Raw genomic sequence first — 23,983 nt, 5'->3', positions numbered from 1 at the left:
TTTTTAAGCAGGCATTTATTTGGTTGACATTTCTTTTTCTCCTCACTACCATCCCTTCCCATCCCTTTGACTTTCCTCTCCCCCCCTTCTTAAAAAAGATTTTTTATTTATGCATACAAGAACTGGGCTACAGGCCAGAGGTGCAGGGGGTGAGAGGATTCACCAGAGACAGAGTGGGGAACAGAACAGGCAGACTGACTGAAATACACTGCTGCGGGGAGCAGCAGGAAAGACAGGAGAGGTCTGCTGCGCCATGTGGGTAGCTTCCTAGCCAGCCGGGATGGAACCCGCACTGCAGAGGTGGTCGACAGCTTCCCAGCGCTGCGTTCAACCACCCGCGCCACAAGGGAGGCCCTCCTCCATCCCCTTAACCTCACAAACCTCACTTTATTAGCATCTGCTAGTGTTTATAAGTATTTTGCTTTGCCAAATTGTCCGCTAGGTAGACATCCAATACTTGTCTTTGTAGTTTGACTTGCTCTACTGCATGTCATGCCCTCAAACTCCTTCCATTTATCTGTGAAGGGCACAGTCTCATCTTTCCTTGCAGCTCTGAGTTGTTTCACCCACCTAGACCCCCTCTTAGTGGGCACTCACGTCATTGGGCCTCTGGGCTCTGACCTGCCAAGAGGGCACGTGAACCAGTACGAGGTTCTGTTGTGAGACTGTGTATCAATACCGTCTCTTCTGCTGGAATGCCAAGTTAAATGCCTACCAAAGCAAGCTATTACGGTGATGGCTGGCTTTACTGGCTAATGGCTGCAGCTTTACATTTTCACCCTAGCACAGCACTTAGTGGATGTGTCAGATTTGGAAGTCTGATGAATTTAAATAATGGGGCCATTTGATTGACAGCCAAACATCATTAATTCAATAGAATGTGACAGGCCGCAGGAGAAGAGCAGGGCCACAGGAGAGGCCTCAAATGGCTGGTCCTTCGTGTGTCAGCTCCACCAGGTCTGATAGAGAAGAAAAGAATTGCTCTGTGCTAGGCCAGCTCTGTTGGCTCAGGTCCTGGCTCGTAGGGGAATAGCACCTGGAGCTAAAGAAATGACATCTCAAATATCTTTCAGACTCTCTGAGGTCCCCAGAGAGGTGATAAACCAACCAATAGGTGTTCAAGGAGGAGAGTGAGTGCTCCAGGGAGCACTGTGGGTACTCCAGGGAGCAGAGTAGCTACAATGTCCAGATGCCTTTGCCAGCCTCTCCCTTGCAAGGAAGCTGGAAACAGTCAGTGACACCTCATGTGTCTGTCCCCAGGAAGACAGCACACTACATACCGTGGACGCCTTCCGCCCTCTTTCTTGTCTACTAATTGCCTGCCAAATTGAGAGGCTTTTCAAAGGAGGATGATAATTGAAATTTCACATAATTACATTTGAAAGGCACGCTTTTAGCTTCCCCTAACTTCACTCAAAACTCTGTCTTGTCAAAATAATTTTAAAGTTTTTTTTTTTTTAATTCAACAAAGATTGATGAAATAGCACTGGCTATCTTTTAGCAGCTAATTATAAGTCAAGCCTCTTTTGGGGGCTTTTTTGGGGTAGCTCTTTGACTTCCCTAAGTGATCCATTTGGTCGTCTGCTGCTTTTCAACTGTTCATTTTTCCACTGGTGGAGAAGGCGAAATTGCTTCCCTGGTTTTAATTACATCGGAGCGGCATCCTGGAATGGTACAGGGTATGGTTTCACTGGAGGGGGGCTGAAGTGGGGGTGGCTACCCTGCTCATCAGGAATAAATCTCACCCATGATGAAGCTGCTACCTTCATTACATCATCTTGTTGGTCTGATGAATGGTGTTACCCTCTGAACTGTGTGCAGAAGCTTAAAGCAATTCAACACTTGCAGAAAACATGCTCCAGAGGAAAATCCGGGAAGTCCTGCTCGTCCTGGTAGGGGCCTGCTGGCCAGTTCTTCCAAGATCAACAGCAGAGGGTGGGGACATCCTCCAGGTGACAGATGACACACTGGGCCCATGCAGTTCTCTTAGAAACGGTGGCCCTGTCTGCATATCTATAGCCCTGTCTATATTGGTTTCTGGCGCAGACCAGTAATTTACTTGCGATACTTAAATTAAAAAAACCAGACATTGCCTCATCAAAAACTAAATGTTCTGGCATGCTCTGGTGAAGTTTTTGGAAATGTCTGGTGAGGGCAGGGGGGGGAATGTGGGGAATCTGAGGGGAATGAAAAGCTCTTTGCTCTGGGGTCACTAAGCCACCTCCAGAATCAAAATTTATGGGAAAGGCAGAACTCAATGGGCAAAAAACTAGAAACTCCCCCACTGGAGTAGAAACTCTCAGCAGATAGGACCAGGTCACGTTCTGTACAGGCCAAGGACTCAGTCAGAGCTGAGTAAACAAACTCTTTTCTGAGTCCTTAGTTGTAAAGCACAGCATTCAAGGTTCATGGAGATTTTGTGGAATCCTCAAAAATCCTTTAATTTTTTGAGGATACACACACACACACACACATACCCCGCCACTCACACACAACATATACATACATATAAACTGACACCCAAAGAGATTAAGCAAATTTTCTAAGATCATTCGGTTATTTCAGTAACAGAGTCAAGATTTGATCCAGGTTTGCCAGGTTTCTAAGACCTACCACCTCCATTATAAGATGAATCAGAAGGAAGAGAAAAATGCAAGATCTGAATTTCATTTCAGGTGAGGTTTAAAGGTGAAGTGCTTTTGATAGGTGTGACTATGTGACTAAACCTCAAAGGTACTTTATTTTACTAAATGATGCCACTTATTACCATCTGTTGTGTTTTTTAAATGACCCACAAGGGTCAACTATTAAGCAAACACAAACTTTCCAATGAAAAAAATCAATACGGCCTTCTCCTTCCCAGATGGCTTCACAAAGGGCTTCCTTGAAGGACTTTTGATCAGTCAACATTTACTGAATGCCAGCTGTGTTTCAAAGAAGGGAGAAGCATATCTAATCCTTAGAAGAAGTGCACAAGGAAAGAGAGAAGGCAAATGAGCACTCTCTTTTTCAAAAACTGCCCCTTTGATTGGTGCCAGAAGGGGTGGAGCTGACTGTCTGCAATGGATGAGGCTCAGAGAGTTGGGTCCCTGGGTCGCTGCACTTTATGTTCCTGTTTTGGCTACGCAGGGGGTAAAGGCTTTCAAAGGTTCTTAGGGTCTGCAATTCCCTGTCCCTACTAGTCTCTCATCTTCTGTCTGGTTCCCCAGAGCAAAATGAGTCAAACCCAAGCAAAGACCAATGTGCTTCAGGTGCTTAAAAAGGGAGACCGGGAAAAAATTTTATTCTTAAGCCAGTCTTGGGGGTAAACGCTGGACAGAAGCAAGTACAGTGGAGCAAAGAGAGCAGACTGGGCCTGGGAGCCACAGCAAAGTGGGCTCTGGACTTGAGCTTGATCCTGGGGAGGGCAGGTGGGGAACTTGGGGGCTACCAGGAGAAAGCCCCAGAGGTTCCTCACGGCTCATTGTCTTGCAAAATAGAGGTGGTTAAAAGGCACAGCAGAAGTTGGAGTCAATACTCTACTTCAATGAACACAAGGATTAAACTCATGCCCTTTCTGCATTCAGAAGCAACAGAAACCTATCTGAAACGCAGCATCCATTTTTGAGGAAAAAAAACACACACACACACACACACACACTTGTAACACAGTCACCCCGATGACGCGGGCATGGATCTGGCTGCTGTGGGCAGTATGACCCCTCCTCTTCCCACCCTGGAACCACTGATTAGTCCCATTAGCAGATGACAAATGACCTGGGTAGCCCTGGCCCCAGCACTGGTGAGGAGAGCACAAAAGATCCAGCCTCCACCTCAGTAATTGTCTTTTCATTTGGCAGCTCCCTTGGGGGGTGATGCCCCAGGAGAGGGAGCCTGGACCTGCCCAGCTGCCCTGGGGTCCTCCTCCAGGCCAGCATGGAAGTTCCCACATAGAGAAGTTCTGACTCCAAGGACACCAGAGGTGATGGAGACCCCTCAGTGCATTGAACTTGAACTGTGATGACAAAGAGGACACGGTCGCTTAACTTTGGTCTGTTCAAGTGTTCTCGCAGGAGCACGCCTGCAGCTCCGCCTCCTGAGATCTTTAAACCACCCCAAGACGCAGGGATTATGTTGTCTCCACTTTGAAGATAAAACTGAGGCTTCACACTCAGCTAGTAAGTGGTGGACCTGAACCCACAACACTGTGATTTCAGTCTCCTGCCCATGGGGGTGTTCCAGTAGCTTTGCTCACCCTCAGCTGGCTTCTTTTTAATTTGTGGTGCTGTGAACTCACAGACTGAAAACTTACTTTCTACTTACAGAAGGAGAAGCGCTCCTGGATGACCAACACCAAAGCATCTTCTTGTTGCCATGGGTTACCTACCTGGAATTGAGGTTTGCTTCCAAGGCACCTGCTGGAGGGGATTCTGAGGGAGACAGCTCTGAGTTCATTCCTTTCCTTACCACTTATGAGCTGGGTGACCTTGGGCAAGGCTTTGGTCTCATCTAAAATCCATGGATAAGTCACACTAGTAAATCACAGCAATCCGAGTAACACCACTCGGTAGGTATGTCATCAAGTATAATAAAAATTAAAGAGCTAAAAAACATAATTCCTGGAACATAGTTAGTGCTAAAAAATAGGGTTGTTTCTTCACAAGTTCCCCAATAAAATTTCCACGGTTCATTTTAGCCAGATAGTCTCTCTCCTTTGCCTTTTTAAAGGATGCTAAAAACTTATCCTAGAAATTCCCTTCCCAAATTGTATTATGCAATTCATGGAAATATGTTTTCCCCCTTTAAAAAATAAGATATTAGGTTCTAGGCACTGTACCAAGTACTGCTGCGTTCATCATTTCAATGAAACTTCAAACAAAGCCAGATACCACCGTACTGTGCCCTGTTACTGATGGGGAAACTAAGGTTCAGAGAGGTTAAGTAACTTGTCTGGGGCACACAGTGAGCAAACAGTGGAGTAAGGGCTCAATTCCAGACCATCTACTTTGGAGCCTGGACTTCTTGTTTGTTGCTATAGATACTAGATTGCAAATGATCAGAGAGGAGGTCTGACCTGCCCACCTCCACCATCAGGCCTGGGGTTGTCCCATGCCAGGGTGAGTATTCTAGAAGGAATAGGAAAATAGGGAATTCTATAATATATGCCTAAAGTCTACCCAGCAAGTCTCCCTCACAAATTGGTCAAGATTCAGGAAACCTGTCCCAGTGTCCTGCTGCCTAGAGATCATGGGACAAAGTAGAGGCTATGCCAATAATAATAATGAATATTAATGAGAGATAATAATGAGAATTGCAGGAATGATCATAACCAGCATTCATGGGGTACCTCTGATCTGCCGGCACTGTTATCTGTGCCTTCCGTAAAAGAACACACTTAATAACCTCAACATTCTTGGAGGTGGGGGCTCTTCTCAGCCCCATTTTATGCCTGAAGAAGATTTCACTCTGATTTTAAATAGAATTTTCAGAGTTTCAAATAATTTCCAGTTATCCAATTTTTCCCACACTTATAATTTAGAGACAAGCAGATGGTATAAGTTTGCAGAGAGTCTATATATACATGTACACATAGATCGCACCCTTCTACAGATGGGTAAACTGATAATAGGGTCAGGTATTGGACATTGATTTAAGTTGCTGAGCTGAGGACAAAATTTAACTCAAAATGATTTATAGTCACTATTCAAAAAAATAAAAAGTTAAAAACAACTCACATGTCCATCAAATGATGAATGGAAGAATAAAATGTGGTATATCCAGGTAACGGACTATTACTCGGCCATGAAAAGGAATGAAATTCTGATGACACACTACACATGGACAAATCTTGAAAACATTATGCTAAATGAGATAAGCCTGACATGTCATATGAGTCTACTTATATGAAATGTCTAGAATAGGTAAATCCATTGACAGAAAACAGATTAGTGGTTAGTAGTGTCAGGAGTGGGTGAGGGGGAAAGTTAAGTCACTATAATGGGCACAGGATTTCCATTTCAGCTGATTTAAAAGTTCTGAAACTAGATGGTGGTGATGTTTCACACCATTGTGAGTCTACCTCATACCAGTGACTTATATACTTTAAGTGATGAAACTGGTAAATTCTGTATTATGTCTATTTTCCCATAATAATACTAAAAAAATTCAATGCCTCTTTCATCATTCATGTGGTAAAATCCAGATTCCTCCTATTTCTTTATAAGAATCTTCAAGTTTTGTCTTCTCCACATCCATCCTTACTCTCCTCTCTCTCTCTCTCACCTCCCACGACTTCCCCCATGGCACCCAGAGCTGGCACTCAACCCAAACACTGCCTATTTCCCCTGTGAACCACATTGTGCCTTCTGCCCTACACCAAGTAGCCGAGAGCCACCCCGTACACCTCCTTTGCTTGTTCTTCAAGATTCAACTCCACACAGTATCCACTGGGCCCAGCCACCAAGGTCCTCACCTCCACCTGGGCAGTGTCCCTTGGTGGATATTTTCACAGGCCTTGAAGGTACTGCTGTCAGGTTCTTGTCCCAGTGCATTGTAACTGTATGCTTTCCTATGAGGAGGGGGTGTGTGGTGGTTAAAAATACAGACTCTGAGGTCCCCGGGCCAGAGGTCAAATCTCAGCTCTCACTATGCATGGGGAGATCACTCAGCCACTTGGTGTGTCAGTTGCCTATTCTGTAAAAATTGGGCTAATAATAATGCTTTGTGTGAGAATTAAGCACAGAAACACACATGCAGCTTTGAGGACAGTGCCTGGACTCTCTAAGCAGCCCCCAGTGAATGTCTGTGTATCCTTGTCCTCAGTCTCCACCATCTTCCCTCCACCCCAGGAGCTCGTGAGTTCCGTGAACCAACCAGGCCTGCCCCAGGAAACAGATGCTGAATGAAGGTCTAATCCATCCCCTCTGTTCCCCTCATTCTGCTGATGGGAAGACATCAACCAGCTGGAGAGGCAGAAGGGGGTCGTGAACACCACCCCCAACCCCACACATGCGCAGTCCTCACTTGCCACCTGAATCTAATGGGACCATGTTCCCAGGTTTCTCTGCAGACCCCAGGGTGCACCCCACAAACTAGATCCTGGGGGCCAAACCAATCTGTCCAACAACAGCGAAGCAAGCACTGGACCCAGCTGCCCCTCTTACCACCAAAGGCCTTTGCTGAACAGGAGAGCTTGAAATATCAGCAGGCAAGCTATAAATAATAGAGGGCAAAATACTGCAGAAATTAAGTGAGGGTCTGTCAGCGAGTCAGTGGGGTTCCCTCTCCCGGGAAGGATGATGCATGAGCTGTCGGAGATAAGACTTTGGTTGGGCATATTTAAGGTGAGCACAGATAGCAGTGGGCACTCCGGGGGCTGCTTCTGCCACCACCAAATGTGAAACTCCATAGATCAAGCCACCAAATAAATGAGGACATTAAGGCCTCATCCATTCTGCGCATTATATTTGAAACATCAAGATTCCAATTTAAACTAGCACCTCCTGAGATGATCTTGTTGTCACCCCTGGAGGAAAGTCACCCTACAGTACTAGAGGTTTTCTGTGGGAGGCTTTGAGGCATAGATTTAAGTACTCACAGCTGATATTTATTAAATCCTTAGCATAAATGTGCTAAGCCCAGGATTTCACATCTGTGAACTCCCTGAATCACTATAAAAACCCTAGAAGGTATGGACTATTATCAGGCCCCTGATTCAAATGAGGAAGCATTGTGATACGATCCAACAAGATGACAGGCTGGGAGGTGGCGGAACTGGTGCTTAAACCCAAGAGCTTGAGTGCAGTTACAAGAACACAGTCATACAATCAAGGGTGTTGCTGTGCAGGGACCTCGAGAGACCATTCAGAAACAAAATGGGGCATTCTACCCTCCACAGTGGCTCATGTCACCAACAGGATGACCAGAGGTATGGACCGTGTTACCCCTGAACTTGTAAGAGGCAGCCCAGACAGCCCCCTCAGGGGCTGGCTGAAGAGTTAATAGCTATTTGATGGACACCCACCACTATATCGCAAATGGTTGGGAGCAAAATAAATGCAAATGAGGCCACAAGGGCAGAAAACCAGCCTTCCCAAGTGTATCCTGCCCACGTTGAAATGCCCTGGCTCTATCCCTGAGCTTCATATTTCATGCAAAAGGCAACGCTGAGATCGCTGTTCCTAGAAACCCAGGGGAAGACAATCAGGATGACAAATGGAACGCTCCCCCTTGTATCTGGAAATGCCCAGAGGTGTGGATGAGGGGCTGGAATACCTAAACAAACCAGAGGAGGGAGCCTTTGGCTGAGGCGGATTTATGGGCAGAGGGGCCCAGCCCTCACCTTTATTTACAGTACTCGCCGCACATAAACTCCAGGAAAATTTAGTGCTTTAATTTGGGCATTTGGCTTGTGCTTCCCCCCGCCCCCTCCCAAATAATCGTCTTCCTTGCTTGCTGGGAAACCAGACCAAACCACAAAGCCCACACCAGAGGGCTCCTCCCTTCCCCACTTGCCTGGTTCAGACTGGAAGTTCCTTGAGGGGACAGAGGGACGTGTTTCTGATGCACAAAGGCCTCTGCTGGGATCTGCAGCCTGGGCCTACCTATACACTCGAGAGGGCAGCGCCCGGGTGAAGGAGGGTCCGGGGGACGTGCTGGACCCCGAGGCCTCTGAGCTCTGCCACAAAGTGCTCTGAGGCTGTAGCTTCTCCCACTGCAAGGTAGAGGCTGGGCCAATGGCCTCCAATGGCCCTCCCAGGGCGGCGCTGGTCTCTGTGATTCCATAACCCAGGTGAATGCATTTTCTCCGGTGCTGCCACTCCCTGGAACCCCAGTTTCCAAGTTTCTCTCCAACACATGTCATTTTTTTCCTAGTCTTTTGCTGAGTTTAGAAGCACACACACTATGTCTAAGTCAGGAAAGCCAATATTTCCCAAATTCAAGCAAATCACTTACTTTGAAATATTCCTTGAGGTGGAATTGATTTATTTGGTGATATTGTTAAGGTTATAGATTTCAGAAAGGGGAAACCTTGAGAGAGGTCTTACCCAAAGCCCACCCAATGTCCTGACTGTGAAGCGAGACTAGGGCGACTCTTACACGTTGGGGGTGGGGGCGGGATGGAGGTGGGAGAGGCTGACCCCTATCTTTGGCCACAGTCAGCATCGCAAGCTGCTGGGGAGGCTGCAAATTCCCTGTTTGTTCCTCTCTAGCCTCTCAGCGGCACAGTCACAGCCAGAATCCACTCCTGCTAGGCTCCAGCTGCCCACCACCTCACACTGCTCTTTCCTCTTTGGGTTCAGAAGGCAAGCGTCTATTCGTCCTGCCATCCCCAGGGCCCATCACTGCGCCCCCTCAATCAGAAGCCACGCTTTATGTATACTGACACACAAAAGGCAGAGTCCATACCCCTCTAGCCCACCACCGCAGTGCCTGCTGGGATGCCGTACAATCACGCACCTTCAGACACCCCTTTAAGGCATTTACGACATTTATGGAGGACGTAGCAAGTGCCAGCCACTGTGCTCAGCACTTCATTCACACCCTCTCCTGTGGTCTTATGGCAACTCTGGGATATGGGGACTAGTTATCCCTGGGGGTGAAACTGAGGCCTAGATCATAAAGGAACGTGTGAGCCTCACACAGCTGAAATGTGTTCAGAGAACAGGCTACGCATCCAGTCCATGGTGCCAGAGATTTCTGCACTACACTATATGTCGAGCGTACCTGTGTCGGCATCACTTAGTTTGTCCAAACAAGTCATTACAGCCAAAGTCAGCGAGGTCTTTTCTTAGTAATTACTCACTACTCGCAACATCTCTCTGGTTTGGACCCAAATGACAGCCGACTGAGGCTGCCAAGCCTTGTCTTCTTTGATGGCTGACCCTGATACAAACACAATGCAGGGAAGATCCTCCCGACCAGAGCGCATTTGGTTTTCCACATATTTTTCTCGCTTGATCTTTGAAACCCAGTCAGGGAGCTGCCCAGCCCACACGCCTGGCAGATGGTTCTCCAGGCTGCAGCCATGACCAGTGACTGTGTCCCGTTGGACAGCTCTCATCCTTGGCCAGGCTGGCCTTCTGGGCCTGGAAACCTGTCTCTCCCTGATGTTTGCTTCTGAGTCTGAGATAGTGCAGCAGCCAAAGAGTAAGCAAGCACCAAAAAATTGAAAGCCATTTACTTGGACCTTCCGGGTGACTTTAATTGCAGGTAATAAACCATTGTTAAAAGGAAGGTTTATAATAAGCAAGCACATACCAGTTTGGGGTGTTTGCATGGAACAGTGAAATGATTTTGTAAATGCCATCTTCTCTAATAAATCTGAATACTGCTGGAGAGATTAGGCCATTATCCAGCGCTGGCGTAAATGAGAAAATGATATGATGAATTGCATGCTTGAGGGGTTTTAGGAGTTAGCTGGAGATGGGGCAGGATGACGCTAGTTAGCCATGGCAGTTGGCCAATCAAATCATATTGCCCGAGATCTAGCTCAGGGCCAGTTCTGTTATTCTGAGTATAGCTGGGGCTTTCCAATATTCATGCCGGGAGGTCACTGTATACATTTTTTTGCCGAAATAAAAGAGGGTTGGTTTTCTTAAAGCCAACGGCCCAAGTCATAGATTAATCTGACTCTGTCGTCGTGAGGCAGAATTGAGTTTAGAGTAACTATCTTGAATAAAGTTTATTTTTTCAGTTTTTTTTTTTTTTACTTTTGCATAGAAGAATTGGGGTATAGGCCAGAGGTGTGGGGTTGAGAGGATTCACCAGAGACAGAGTGGAAGAGAACAGATGGATTTACTGACAAATACTGCTAAGGGGAGCAGTGGGTGAGACAGGAGAGGTCTGCTGCGCCCTGTGTGGGTCAGCTCCCTGGCTGGGCATGGAACTGAGGCTGTAGTGGTGATACTGCTGAGACTTAGCCCTTAGAACACCAGAGACACCCTGGCTAACATTTAAGCTACTGAACGGGTCCCTGAATGACTGAGAAGCATGTCCTTGCTCACCAGGGAAGTGATCACCTGGTTGGTGCTTGTTTGGGGTCTTTATCTGTATCCTCTGAGTACAACCTGCTATCTCAGCCTGTGAGTCTTTCTGAGTTAAGCTTTTAGCCCTTAGCCCTCCCTATCCATTCACATGGCAGATACCTGGACATTTTCTTATGTGGATTTTGATCATAAACTCAAATGCATGTCTAGGGTATGCGTGTGTTAAAAGGTTAAAAGCACAGTCACCAGGACATCACAGGAGGTCTGCTTCCTCCCAGGGCGTGGCCTCTAAGTAACAGAAATAGCAGGAGAGAGACTCGAAGTCTGCAGCAAAAGTACGCAATTTTGCCTTTAGGACACAGAAATCGACCAGAGGAAAAAGAGCATTTCATTCCAAGATGGGAGATTTCAGAGTTTAATAATACAATGTGCTATTAATAATGACAAGTTCTGGCTGTTGAACCCCCAAAACCTGCCAAGCTTTGTGCCAGCCCACTATGTGCTAGTCCACAAAACCAGTGGTTCCCACCCAGGGAATGAGGAAAAGCATTTGGCAATGTCTGAAGACATCTGTGGTTGCCACATTTTTGAGGTGTTACTAGCACCTAGTGGGTGGAGACCAAGGTGCTGCTAAATGTCCCAAGATGCCCAGGACAGCCCCCCACAGCAAAGATTATTCTGGCGCAGAATGTCAGCAGTGCTGGGCTGTATAAACCTGCATTAGACTCTCCCAACCACCCTTGAGTGGCAGCGTTATCATCCTCATGTTGCAGATTCAGAAACGGAGAACGGGAGGTTCCCAAGGCATATAAGTCACGGTGCCAACATCGGGGTCAGGCCTGCCTCACCCCCTTAAGCCCATACACCACCTCTGTTATCTTGAAGACGGAAGTAGACTTCTCATTTCACAGGAAAGGAAACTGAGGCTCAGGTGCCAAGTGTCTCACCAATGACTTCAAAGTTCTCTTAAGGTCACAGATAATGATTAAACACAAGTGACTTCATCTCCAGCCACCAAATGTCTCCATCCTGCTGACTGCGATACTCCCAGTCATTAACTTCTTGATTCTGCTCCCCTAGCATGACAATCTAGGGGTCTTATTACTCGCATCTAATTCACTATTCATTCAATCACCATGTATTAAGCTCCTTGTGTATGCTGAGCACATGGTGACCACTCTGGTGTAAACAGGTCAGAAGACAAATAAAAGAGACCCACAGGTTAGGCATTGGCAAACTGACCCAAGGGCCGCCTGTTTTGTAAAGAAAAGTTTTAGTTTTATTGGAACCCAAGGACACCAATCCATTACCCACTGGTTAACCATGGTTAACCACTGCTTTCGTATCTCAACAGCAGTGTGAGAACTTGTGAGACACTCCATGGCTTCCAAGCCGAAAATACTATGTGGCCCACTACAGAAAAAGTTTGCTAATATGTACCCTGATCCATCATTCAAGCAACAAGAGCTAGATTGCAGTGAACTCCAAGCGGAATCAAGAAGCACTTTCAGCTACGATTGCAACTACAATTTCTAGCGGCAGTGGGGGGGACCTTTCATGTCTAATGCTAATACAAATCTAAAACCCAAAAGCTCCAAAAGGTTTTGATCCTTTAAAATGCTTTCTGCTTTCCTAGAGTCCATTATTAATGGAGCTTCAGATGAAGTTTAATTGTATGTTATTTGTATTTTTTCTGTCAGTGGATTTGGATGCCCAGAACAAAATGTTGCTGGTTGCACTAAAATTAAAACAGAGATGACACTTCCAGTCACTGGATTAGCCGCTTGGGAACGAGTTAACCACAGAGGGTGAGTGGCCTCCGGTTAATAGCCCCTGTGCACTCCTCAAAGATGCACAGCAAAAGATCCTATTTTCATCTCTCCTGAGTTTTCTGCCACACTCTTGACCTTTGGTCTGTGGATGAAATTCCACTGACATGAGAACAAGGTCTAGGTGTGAACGTGAAGCAGAGAGGGCCCTGACTGTTATAGCAGAAGTGAGAACGTGGTCTCACGTCACCAATAGGTTCAGTGGAGAAGTTAAGCCAATATTCTTTGGCTGACATCGACCCAAAGACCCTGCTAAAAATGGTTTAAGGGAGTCTCCCTGAAGGGCAGTGAAGAAAGAGAAATCATGTGGCTATATTGTGATGTCCAAATCCCACCCTGACAAGCAAAGAGGGTACACACGTCTCATGCTGAGACCATGCGTCTCCACAAAGTTGTGCTTTCACATTCCAGGAGCCCAAGTGATGGTGATATAGAAAAGTCTCCTCTGTCATTTCCAGTTCTGGGTCAATGAAATAAAGAGGAAGTTCTCCTTTGTGGCTCTGCCCTGACTAACACCTCTCTAGTTGCTCAGTAGGGCAGCGAAGAGAGACTGAGACACGAAGATAGACCATTGAGAGAGAAGTCCAGTGGCTGAGAAGAGGGTGTGGTATGAAAATGGGATTGCATGTGTCAAGCTAGATTCTTCCTGCACTGTGAGGGGGACCCTGCACATGGGGTTCAGGAACACAGAGTTGCGGGGGATGGTGTTGCCATCCAGGCTTATCAGATAGGGTTGGCCATGCACAAGAAGGTCTAGCAAGGCCGGGTCAGACCTCACCCAATATTGACCTCTCCCACCATTGTGCAGCTGGCCTCATCTGCAGTGAGAAGTCACCACAATCTTGCACAAATCTTTATTTAAGAAATAGTTTTCTGTGTGGATCTCAGTTCGACCATAGGAGCCAAATGACAGGGACTTGGAGACAACACCTATGAATGTCTTTGTATACCCCAAAGAGCGGGGCAGTGACAGACTAGCACTTCCTTAATCCCACCCCCGCCCAGATGCAAAGGACAGAATAAATACAGTGGCATCCTGGAAAAGGGGGCTGAGGGCTGACATTGTGAACGGAGGGTCCTAGACCAAGGTATTTTAAAGGCAAGGTGGTGATGACATTGAAAGCACTGAAGGGTGGGTTTTGAGTTAACCTCTGGTGGTGGAACCAACTCATGGGTTGATCAGCTGAGTTGAACTGCCATCCATAGAATCATAATCCTTCTCAAAGGACTTCTGCTAAGATTTAAATATACCTCCCTGTTTCAGCAGGAGGTACCATGTTGAATTGCAAAGAGAATCAGATCATGTGCCAGCTAATCGGTGGCCACCTCTACCATGGCAGCCAGGCCAGGCCTGGCCTCTCTGCTAACCCTCCAATCTAAAGCGATGCTGGATGGTCTTGTTTTTTTCTCACTTTACATGGTAAAGCTGGCAGGAATAGGAAAAGCAGCCCACTTGAGGAACACATTAATTAAGATAATCAATATACATATAATCACAGGTCACTTCTCCCCAGCCTTCATCTATCATGCCACCTAGTACCACGACTGCTCTTTGCAAATGTCTGAATTTCATACCTTGTTATCATCAAGAAATGGTGAATACAGAATTTCAAATGGCAAGAATGTGTGGGTGGGAGATGGCACCAATCCCACTGTGTTTGGCAAGTTGCACTTACCAATTAAATACACGATGGTCAATGGTTTCCAAAACAATTCAAATTAATCAAGGACAATGAATTGATTCATTTGTTGCCATTGACAAGAAGCCCCAGCCATGGTCAGGAAGATAACACAAGGGGTGAGCTTATTTTAAAAGATGTGGGGCTGTACCCACACTGAAATTCCTGCCTTTTCTTGTTCTCTTGGAGGAAAAAAGCTATTATTTATGGACTAAATGCTGTATCGTCCATATCTTCTTTCTCCTTAAGAGAGAAGGTCCTGGCCAGCAGCTATTCTCTGTAGTGTCCAATCTCAACCTTTCAAAAAAGCTGCACTTTTTTTTTTAAGATTTATTTATTTATTTATACAAGCACTGGGCACAGTCAGAAGAGCAGGAGGGTGAGAGAATTCACCAGAGCCAGAGCGGAGAGCAGAGCAGGCAGACTGACGAAATACACTGCTGAGGGGAGCAGTGGGCGCAGCAGGAGAGGTCTGCGCACCATGTGGGACCCTCGCCAGCGGCCGGGGATCGAACTGGTGCTGCAGAGGCTGCGGACAGCTTCACAGCCCAGAGCTCAACTGCTGCATCACCAGGGGAGGCCCAAAGCTGCACTTTTTAATAATAAGCTCTTGTGGTCAGTTTTAACCTTTAGTAGTGGAATGAATGTATTTTCCTAGCACGCTGTTATTACACATTGTCGCTGTCATGCTCACCTCCGCAGGCTTCTGAATCTGTCACTTGATTGTCTGTTTTCCCATTATATCTGTCTAGACCTTTATTATAAAATATAATTATGTTTCCATGTCACTCACACCTTCTAGACTGTGGCACAGAGATAAGTAAGTCCATATCTTATTAAATCTGTGGTCCTGAATCTATGGGCCCCATCTCTCAAGATAGATGGAGATAGAGAAGAGAGGAAAAGAAAGAAAAGAGAGGAAGAGGGAGACAGGACGGGAGGCATGTAAGCAAAAGGGCACACCCTCCTCACTGGCCTTCCAGGGGGTGCCTGGGCAGCCACATCCCCACATTCTTGCCGGGGAGAAGCTGGCAGGTTCCAGGGTTGGTGGAAACTATGTTGTAGCCAGTCCCCTGCCCTTCACAGCAGATGACCACTCTGAGGTTAGGAAAGCATCACAACCTTCCTAAGCCTCAACACTGTCATCCTGACAATGGGGATGGTGACATTACCTAATGCACTGTGACAAGAAAGTAAGATGAGAAAATGTGTATCAGGCGTCCGGGAAAGCCAAGAAAAAGCTCAGCCAACTGGCCATTGCTATTTCTAAACTCCTGGACTATCCTAAATGTCTCTCCAGTTCTCCATTTCTGATCTTTGAACATTCCTTTTTCTAAGAATGAGTCAACCCCCTATGAAGAACCTCCATGGGCCCCTGCTCTCTTTTCCAGAAAGGAAAGATCACATCCTTCTTGAGTCTTTCCAGTGGGAGCGCACGGCAAGGCAGAAGAGCAGTTCTCACATCTGAACATGGCCCGGCCACCTACCTCTGGCTAAACACCAGTCCTTCCTGGCTACAGATTCTGCAGTGTTGACAAAGCATATCCCGTGCAGTGGGGCTCTGAGGTTTATGATGAATTACACAGAGTCTGACAGGCAAATCCTAGCTCTAATGGCCACCACACCAGCTTTAGAGTAAACATGATGTCTTGAGCAGAAATGGGAAAGATGATGAATGAAAACTATACAAAGCTGTACGGGGTCGTGGTCGGGCAGCAGGCCACCACTGGCGACTTTCTGAGTTACATTTGTTTGTGTTTGTATTTGAGCCAAACTTCACATACTTTGCAATGCGGTGATTGTGCATTCATCCACCCTTCCATTCATTCAGCAAGGATTTGCTGCGCTCTTGGAATGTGCCAGGCACTGTTCTAGGTGCTGTGAATGGAGCAAAGAACCAGACAAACCCGGAGCTGTTGTTCTGGGACTCGTAACTGAATCTCCCCTAATGGCTGGTGGATAAAGGAGTCCTCAAATGGGGACAAATTTGGTGCCTATTAGACACGTGACAACTTCTGGAAACACTTTTGGTTGTCACAATTGGGGTGCAGAGGGTTCTACTGGCATCTAGTGGGCAGAGGACAGGGATGCTCTAAACTTCCTATAATGCACACAACCTTCCCCCACCCCCAACAAAGAATTAGTCTGCTCCAAGTGTCACTGATGCTCAGGCTGATGAACTCAAAGATAAAGGGATCTGTAAGAGGTTTAATAAATCCACTGGGTGAGGTCTCAGCCCACTGGAAGCCACTGAGACCACTGGGAGAAGAATCAGGAAATGGGAAGGCCTTAAAAATGGGTTTAGATGGAGAGAAAGCTTCCAACTTTGCCTAGAATCATCCTTTCAAAGAGAGAGGATACATATGGTGTCCAAGAAGTAGGCAGCCCCCAAACCCAGGTTCATAATGGTGACAAGTGACCCCTGGGTTGCTAACCTTGCAAGGAGGGTCCAATAACTTCCTCCTGTTGGTTACTTTCATGCCTATCGCGAGAGGTACCTGCTGCTTCTCTAACTCTCAACCATAAGATTTTGTCATTGAGGATCCAGAAACTACCACTGATTTGGGAAAATAATAATTAAGAGTGTTAGTTCCCTCAACCTTCCTAACAAAACAAATCAAAAGATGTTTCTAACTTAGGAGATAACACAGACTTAGTAACAGAGACACCTGGTGAGACTGAATTCCTTGATCATGACATGCTAGCTGAGTGACCCTGGACCTCAGTGTGGAATGAGTAAGGATGTGGACTCTGAAGCCAGGGCTTGGTACTGAATTTCCAAGCCTTGGTTTTCTCATACGTAAAATGGGTACAGAAATGGTACCCACCTCCCATGTCATTTTGAGGACTGGTTGCATTGACTAACTGCATTAATGCATAAAAGCACTTAGACCTGGCCCCGATGAAGACTGTGTCACAATTTGCTCTTATCACACCATGGCCATCATCACTATGACACGGCAGACAAGCAACTTATCTTCTCCAGGTCTCAGTTTCCCTTTTGAGTCTACCCCATTGAACTCAGGAGGCAATTACACATCTTAAGCCTTGGGCTCAACACTTGCTGTTTTAAATCCTTATTATTGTTGTTATTGAAAAGTTTGCCAAAGCACTGAATGTAGTTCTCATGGAGTTCTGGATTAAACTATTCACTTCCACCAAAAAGAAGAGGATGGCATGGTCACGATGGTTCCAGAACACCCGGTGTCTTGGGACGGATCCACCTCCCTTCAGAAGGCGCTTTGCTCTTAATGATTCACATCAGTTCAAACAATCTGTGGAGTGGAGACAATACTGGAAATGGAAGCCCTTTACATACCCTCAGAGGCACTCATGCTGGCATCTCCTTCTCCCACCCCCCTCATCCTCCCACCTGACACCATAAGGGGAGTACTGAGGCCTGGGGAGCAGGGGAGCACTTTGCTTGCATAACTGCCTATTGCAACTCCCTGATTTCTCTTGCAGGGGTCTCAAGTCATCAGTGGGTGAAGAGCATGGGTGCTTTTCAGAAGTTGACGCAAAGGTCCAGTAAGGCCAAGGCAGCAAAGGCACACAACAAATTTAGAACCAATAGTTTCCCACCATGCAGAAGCCACCTGCTCAAACAGTTGCTGTTGCCAAACTCATTAAAAGTGCGTTCAGCTTCTTTCATGTTTCCAGCAGCTTAGGATTCCAAGGGGAGGCAGGAATGCCCACAGAGCACAACCTGGACGCCAGCTCAGAGATCTGAGGTTACATCAAACCACTGGGAATGTTCTGGTCTCATCTGACCGCAGGGGGAAGAAGAAGAGAATCTTTTCCGTGGTCTTCCTCCACCTGAGGAGCAGCTGGCAGGGGGCACTGAAGGTGGTGGCATGGGTTAGCGGGACTCTTACCTACTCAGAATGGTCAGGTACGACCTGATCACTCTGCTCTTTTTCCAGATGATTCTGCCCCAACCCTCTCTGCCTGCATGTCAGATGACAAGACAGTGCAGTGACGGCTGTTAGTGGCATACATTTGTTAGGTGCCCTAATACCCAGCCCAAACAGTACGGACTAATTTTCATTTACAAGATCACTTAAAAACCCATTCCCTGGCCTCAGCAGCCAGAATGGGTTGTTCTTGCCTGATGGATGGCAGGGGGTAAGAAGCCAAGTGCTAATGTTCACATAAACCCATCCTGGAGAAGGTCTAAAAAAGAGCCGAGGAATTCATGTGGATTTCACTTCCCTTCACTATGTAGCTCTGGAATAAACAGGGCTGAAATACGTAAGGAACATGGCCAGGACCCCAAGTTTGACCTTCTGGACCCCATATGACCGGCATGGCGAGCCAGCCTTATGACGAGTGACTCCCACCTGCTAAGCCCATCTGCTGCAAGCTTGCTGACGGCCAGGAAGTCACAAATTATAACCTACAGGATTCCTCAAAAGTGCCAGCACTTTGGGGGGGGGGGCGAGGTGGTGACGGTGGTAAAGGAACGGGGAAAACATGCCTTGCCTTTCACTGGGAGGGTAGGTGACGAGGGTCCTCTGATAATAATCAGATTGGTTTGGACTCTGATTAAAATCCAAGAAGTTTAGAAAAACCTCAGTAAATCATGAAATATCGGATGCATGAAATTAACCAGAACCAGAAACTTGACTCAAGGGGTCCTCCAAAGGTATTTTCCAAAGGCAATGGAAAGACAGTAAATAAAACCAATCAATAACTAATTTCAGCCACACTGTCCTGACCTGTAAGTAATCGGTCTGGGACCATGCATGCTGGTTTTCAGGAAGAACTCTGAAGCCCCATCTCACAACACCTACCAGATGAGGAAAATTCGCAAGTCTCCTGACGCTGCTGGAAAATCGAGGCATGCACAGAGGGGTGAGCTCTGTCACCCGGACAAGCTAACAGAAGGTCCAGAGACTGCCCCTGCCTTTTGTCCTAGGCCCTCAGCTACTTGGAAACCGTCATTCTTCAAAAAAGATAAAAGTCTACTCGGGAAATCGAGAGATGAGACAAAATGGATCGGGAAGGGGATGGCAAAAGACAGAACTTATTTTGCAAAGCAACAGTGTCTAGTGTCTCCACAGACCGCTCACCATTCAATTCAGTCCAAAGGTAATTTACACTTCACCGAAGAGTTGCCAGTGTGGTAGTCACGCTAGATAAAAGCAGTCAGACCTGAAGGAACAACCTATTTTAACACCTGGGGAGAAAATAATAAAACTTGCGTCTGTTTATGGAAATTCACAAAGGTGTAGGAAAATGACTCTTTTCCCCATTCCCATCCTAACAAAAGAAGTAAGTTCTCAACACCAAAGAGAGATGCATAAAAATACAATTATTTCATTAAAAAAAAAAAAGGGAAACCAACAAAGTAATGGCAGTAGGTGTACATCCTACTGGGCATAAGCATTTTATGTAACGTAAAGTTAACACCTATTTGAGTTGACTACAATAGGGCTTAATTGTTTTATTCTACACACAGCACAGCAGCCAATTGAATCTAATATTAGTCATTCATCAGATAAAACATTTTCAGAGAAACAAACTGCTATATTTTCCCCTCAAAGAACAGCAAGCATTTAAAACACATTTTCCTGGAGATGTTACGCTGAGGAAAAACAGCTTAGAAATGTTAGTTTAAATAAATCCGTTCTCTGGCTACCAACAACAAGACGGATTGGAACAAATGCTTGGCTCTGTCCTTTCCAAGACTCCTTCTGTCCACCTGTCAAGGCAGTTTTGACCCCACCAACCCAACGGGCACCTCCGGGGCAGAGAAACGGGCCTCCCTGCCAGGGTGCTCTCTGCACCCTAAGCCAGCCTCCTCATTAGGATTATCCGATGCACTTGCCGCAGGGAGCGCTCAGATGGGCGGGCTGCCAGGTATTCTTTCAACACAGATTCCCGAAGAAGATTCTGCAAAAGTGTCGAAAGCCCAGAATTTCAGCAGCTCTCACTTCCTAGACTCTGCTGCATGCCAGCCCAGAGGGCACCAACCGAGTCAGTGCTTTGTTGAAATGACACTCTGCATTAACCCTCTGGGAAAACTCAAGTTTCCCTCATCAGCTTCGCTACTGTTAGCATCACTGGAACAAAACACCCAATGGGGGAAGTGATGGGTTTGTTTAATTCACTGAAATTATTTTTTTTTAAACAAAAAAATGTTGAAAATGGAGCTTACGACATCTTGGCAGGGAGAGCCAAGGGTGATTCTTACCCAGAACCATTGTGCTAATATTATTAAAAGTACATTAGCTCGCATTGAGTATGTGCATAATGCCCTTTAGTTAAAAGGTGGCTTAGACGGTTGCATTTTGAAAGATACTCATTTCATTCCAAACCTTGATTTGAAAAGTGATAACTCTATAGCACCAAATCCTGTTAAGGTTGGGGCCCACTGAACCACAGCAACACAGACCATGAAAACAGAAGACTACTTCCGACGGGCACTCAGGAACTCCCAGCAGCTGAGTTTCCGTGCGCCTTCTTGGAGGAGTGACGAGAAGAAACCTGAAGACATCAACCCGCCACACTTCAAAATTAACTCAAGGGAACCCAGCACTTGTCTTTAAGAATACAAGGCGTGAGCAGAAGCAACCACCAGAGCACGGCTGCAGAGGGGCTGTCCCAGGAGAACGTGGGAGCAGGTCACGAGCAAACCAAACCAAAGCAGACACCAAAAAACTCAGAGGCCCCATAAAGTAAAAGCACTGGAGAGCTGTCCCCCTGGACTTAAGGTTGGGGGGGTCCTTTTCTTTTCAACCATCACATCAGTTTCAATTCACATCCATGTAGCAGCACATGTGGCCCACCAACAAAGTAATGAGTTAAAACCTTTAACGTTTTATTTTCTGATTATAAAATCACTAAGTGCCCCCTAGGAAAGGTTTTGAAAAATGCCAGTGGTTCGCAGAGGAAACATCCAGACCATCCCTCACCCACCCACCCGCAGCAGGCGCTGACATGGGCAGTCACGCTCCCGAGAGCACGGGGAGCTGCTGGTGGCGTGTGTGACTTTAAAGGTACCAAGAGATTCAAGAGCCACTCGCACTGCTGCAGTCTTGGTAGTTTTTAGGAAAAGAGAATTTGGGAGACAGCTCCCCGTGGCCCCACTAAGCCAAGGAAACCAGCAACTGAGTAGCTCGTGTGCAAGTTGCGTGTCATCTCCGCTGCACTGGTCTCTCGCGTGCTCAACGGCAGCTCGACCCAGCACTCAGATAAAAGCCACTTAACTTCTCCTGGGCCAGGGGACGGGGCAGGCTCTAGGAAATAAACCTGCTTTGTTCAGCTTCCCCCTTACCCCACCATGGCTTGGGATTCTTAGCAAAATGCCAGTTCTTAGTTATTATTTCTTTAATGCTGGAAGAGTTGCTGCTTCTAGAAAGTAGAGCGCGGCCATGCGGTCTACCTTCCCTGCTCTGACCCAGCTACCAGGGAAGACCACCTTGCACACCTACCAGGGAAGACCACCTTGCACACACCGCGACACAGCATGGACACCCGTGCCCCGCTAGAAACCCACGCACAGACACCAGTCTCCCAGCACCCTCCCACCATGACGTCATGCCACCTCGGGACCAAATCATTGCCCCAATTCTCCCACTTTCAACAGACTCCTGAAGTACCCAGGTAGGGTCTCTCTCGGAATCCAGCAGAAAACGGCTTGTGTTCAGGTCCCACCTCTCACCCCAGCACACTTTCCCCGGGAAGGTAAGCAGGACCTAGGCTGCTAGGGCGGAGAGGCGTTTCTAGACCCTTTTCTCTCCACACTTAGGAGATGCTCTTGAAATGACAACAAGTCCAGAAAATTCTTTCCAGTCACTGAACAATTGGTGCCTCATACTTCAAGTGACATATTTATACAAGTGGCCCTCCGGGGTTGGATTTTTTTTTTTTTTGTGGAGCCCTGGGTTTCCGCAGATTAGTTTACAATGCAAATGATATTAATACCCGGCCACACTGCTTCTTAAAGGGCAATTAGAAGAAAGAAAGAAGGAGAGAGAAGAAAGCAAAAGAGAAAATGCCCCAAGCCAGCTTTCCCTTTGGCTTTTCAACTCACACAAAGCAAGCTACATTTTTTGGATGCTTCCTGCACCTTTAACCCTTGCAGGGGGGTTCAGAGCTTCATCACTGTCAATGTCAACACAGCCCACAGCCCGCCTGCCGTCCTCCAAATTGCAGAGTCTCCTCCAGCCCAGGGTCGCTGCCACCCACCACCTAGACCTTCCTTTCTGCAGGCGCCCATCACTCAGCCTTGGGGGGCTAAGGTCTCCCCCTGGAAAGTGCTCTGGCTGTTTATATTTGCAGGAAACCTGAACTCCCTGCCGAGCAGGCAGCATCTACTGTTGCATCGATACATCCCAAAGCCTGCACGATCGCAAATGAGGAGAAAATAAAGTCCAGATGCAATCAAGACAAGGGGCTTGGCATCCGCGAGAAAAGTGCAAACCAGTTCAAGGCTGCACCCCAAACCTGGGCAGCAAGGCCTGGAGCTCCCCGGAAGCAGCTTTCCAAAGAGAGGCGCCTTCTGGAACTGGGGGAGCCCCGGCATTCACCCCTGCCAGGGTTGGGGGGCTAAGGCCGGGCACGAAAAGTTTGCCCACGGAGCCGGGGGGCGCCTTGGGGCGCCTAAAGGACACTTTCTCCTCCTGCCGGAGGGACCCGCCGCTGCTGCGCCTCCCGCCGCTGGCCAGGGCCGGCGTGACCGCGCGCCCCCGCGCTCCCTGCGCCCCGGGTTTCGCTCCTGACAGCGGCCCGGCCCCCCCAGCCCGGTGGCCGCGGCGACCCCCGCGGCCGGCCAGGGTCCCCGGCCCCCGGGCAAAGCGCTGCCGCCCGCGCGCGGGGGGCGCCGAGTGCGCGGCCAGCGGCCAGCGCGGGGCCGGGTCCAGCTCGCCGGCCTCCCTCGCGCGGCGCCGGCGCTCCCTACCTTGCGCGCCGAGCGGCTGGTTCTCCATGTTCAGCGCCGCTGCGTCCGCCGCCGCCGAGGCGCTGGCGCCCGGGCCCGGGCCGGGGCCGCCGCTCAGCTCCGCCAGCCGCCGGTTGGTGGCCGTGAGCTCGGCTCGCAGGCTGGTCACCTCCTGGCTGGCCGCCTGGACCGCCCCATCGATGCGCAGCGCGAGCTGCTTATTGTCTTCCATCATGCTCAGGATTTTGGCCTGGGGGCGAGAGAGGTGACAAAGAGCTGCATGATGCGCGGGGGCGCGCGGCCGGGCGCCCCCGGCTCTACCTGTTGGGTCCCCCGCGGCCCGGCTCCCCGCGCCCCGACCCCCCGGCACCGGCCGCGCCGGCTCCTTCGGCGCAGGAATGACAGCGGCGCCTCCAGCCCGAGCCGGGGCGGTAGCGAGGCGGCGGGGGGAGGGGGAGGAGAAAGAGGGGGGCAGGACCGGGGGAGGAGCAGCAGCCGCGCGCGCGGAGACCCCGGCGCCGAGCGCGGCTGCACAAGGACCCGCGCGCCGCCCGCACCCTCTCCGCGGAGCCTACCATTCGCCGCGCGCTCCGGAGGGGGCCGGGGCCGGGGGCGGGGGCGCAC

General features: G+C 48.2%; 1 protein-coding gene across 1 annotated transcript in view; it reads right to left on the bottom strand.

Annotated features, from left to right (window-relative positions):
• Positions 1-23,701, bottom strand: part of KAZN (kazrin, periplakin interacting protein) — a gene marked incomplete at both ends in the record, with an annotated part of 349,293 nt that extends 325,592 nt beyond the window's left edge. Inside the window, one exon of the mRNA XM_084242125.1 lies at positions 23,381-23,701. Within this exon, the coding sequence (XP_084098251.1) occupies positions 23,381-23,594 (214 nt within the window). The remainder of the gene's footprint in view (positions 1-23,380) is intronic.
• Between the last annotated feature and the right edge of the window lie 282 nt (positions 23,702-23,983).

Source organism: Talpa europaea, assembly GCF_964194135.1.
Source record: "Talpa europaea genome assembly, chromosome: 9".
In the NCBI taxonomy this organism is placed as follows: domain Eukaryota; kingdom Metazoa; phylum Chordata; class Mammalia; order Eulipotyphla; family Talpidae; genus Talpa; species Talpa europaea.
The sequence above is the reverse complement of the archived record's forward strand: the minus strand, read 5'-3'. Positions and strand labels throughout refer to the sequence as shown.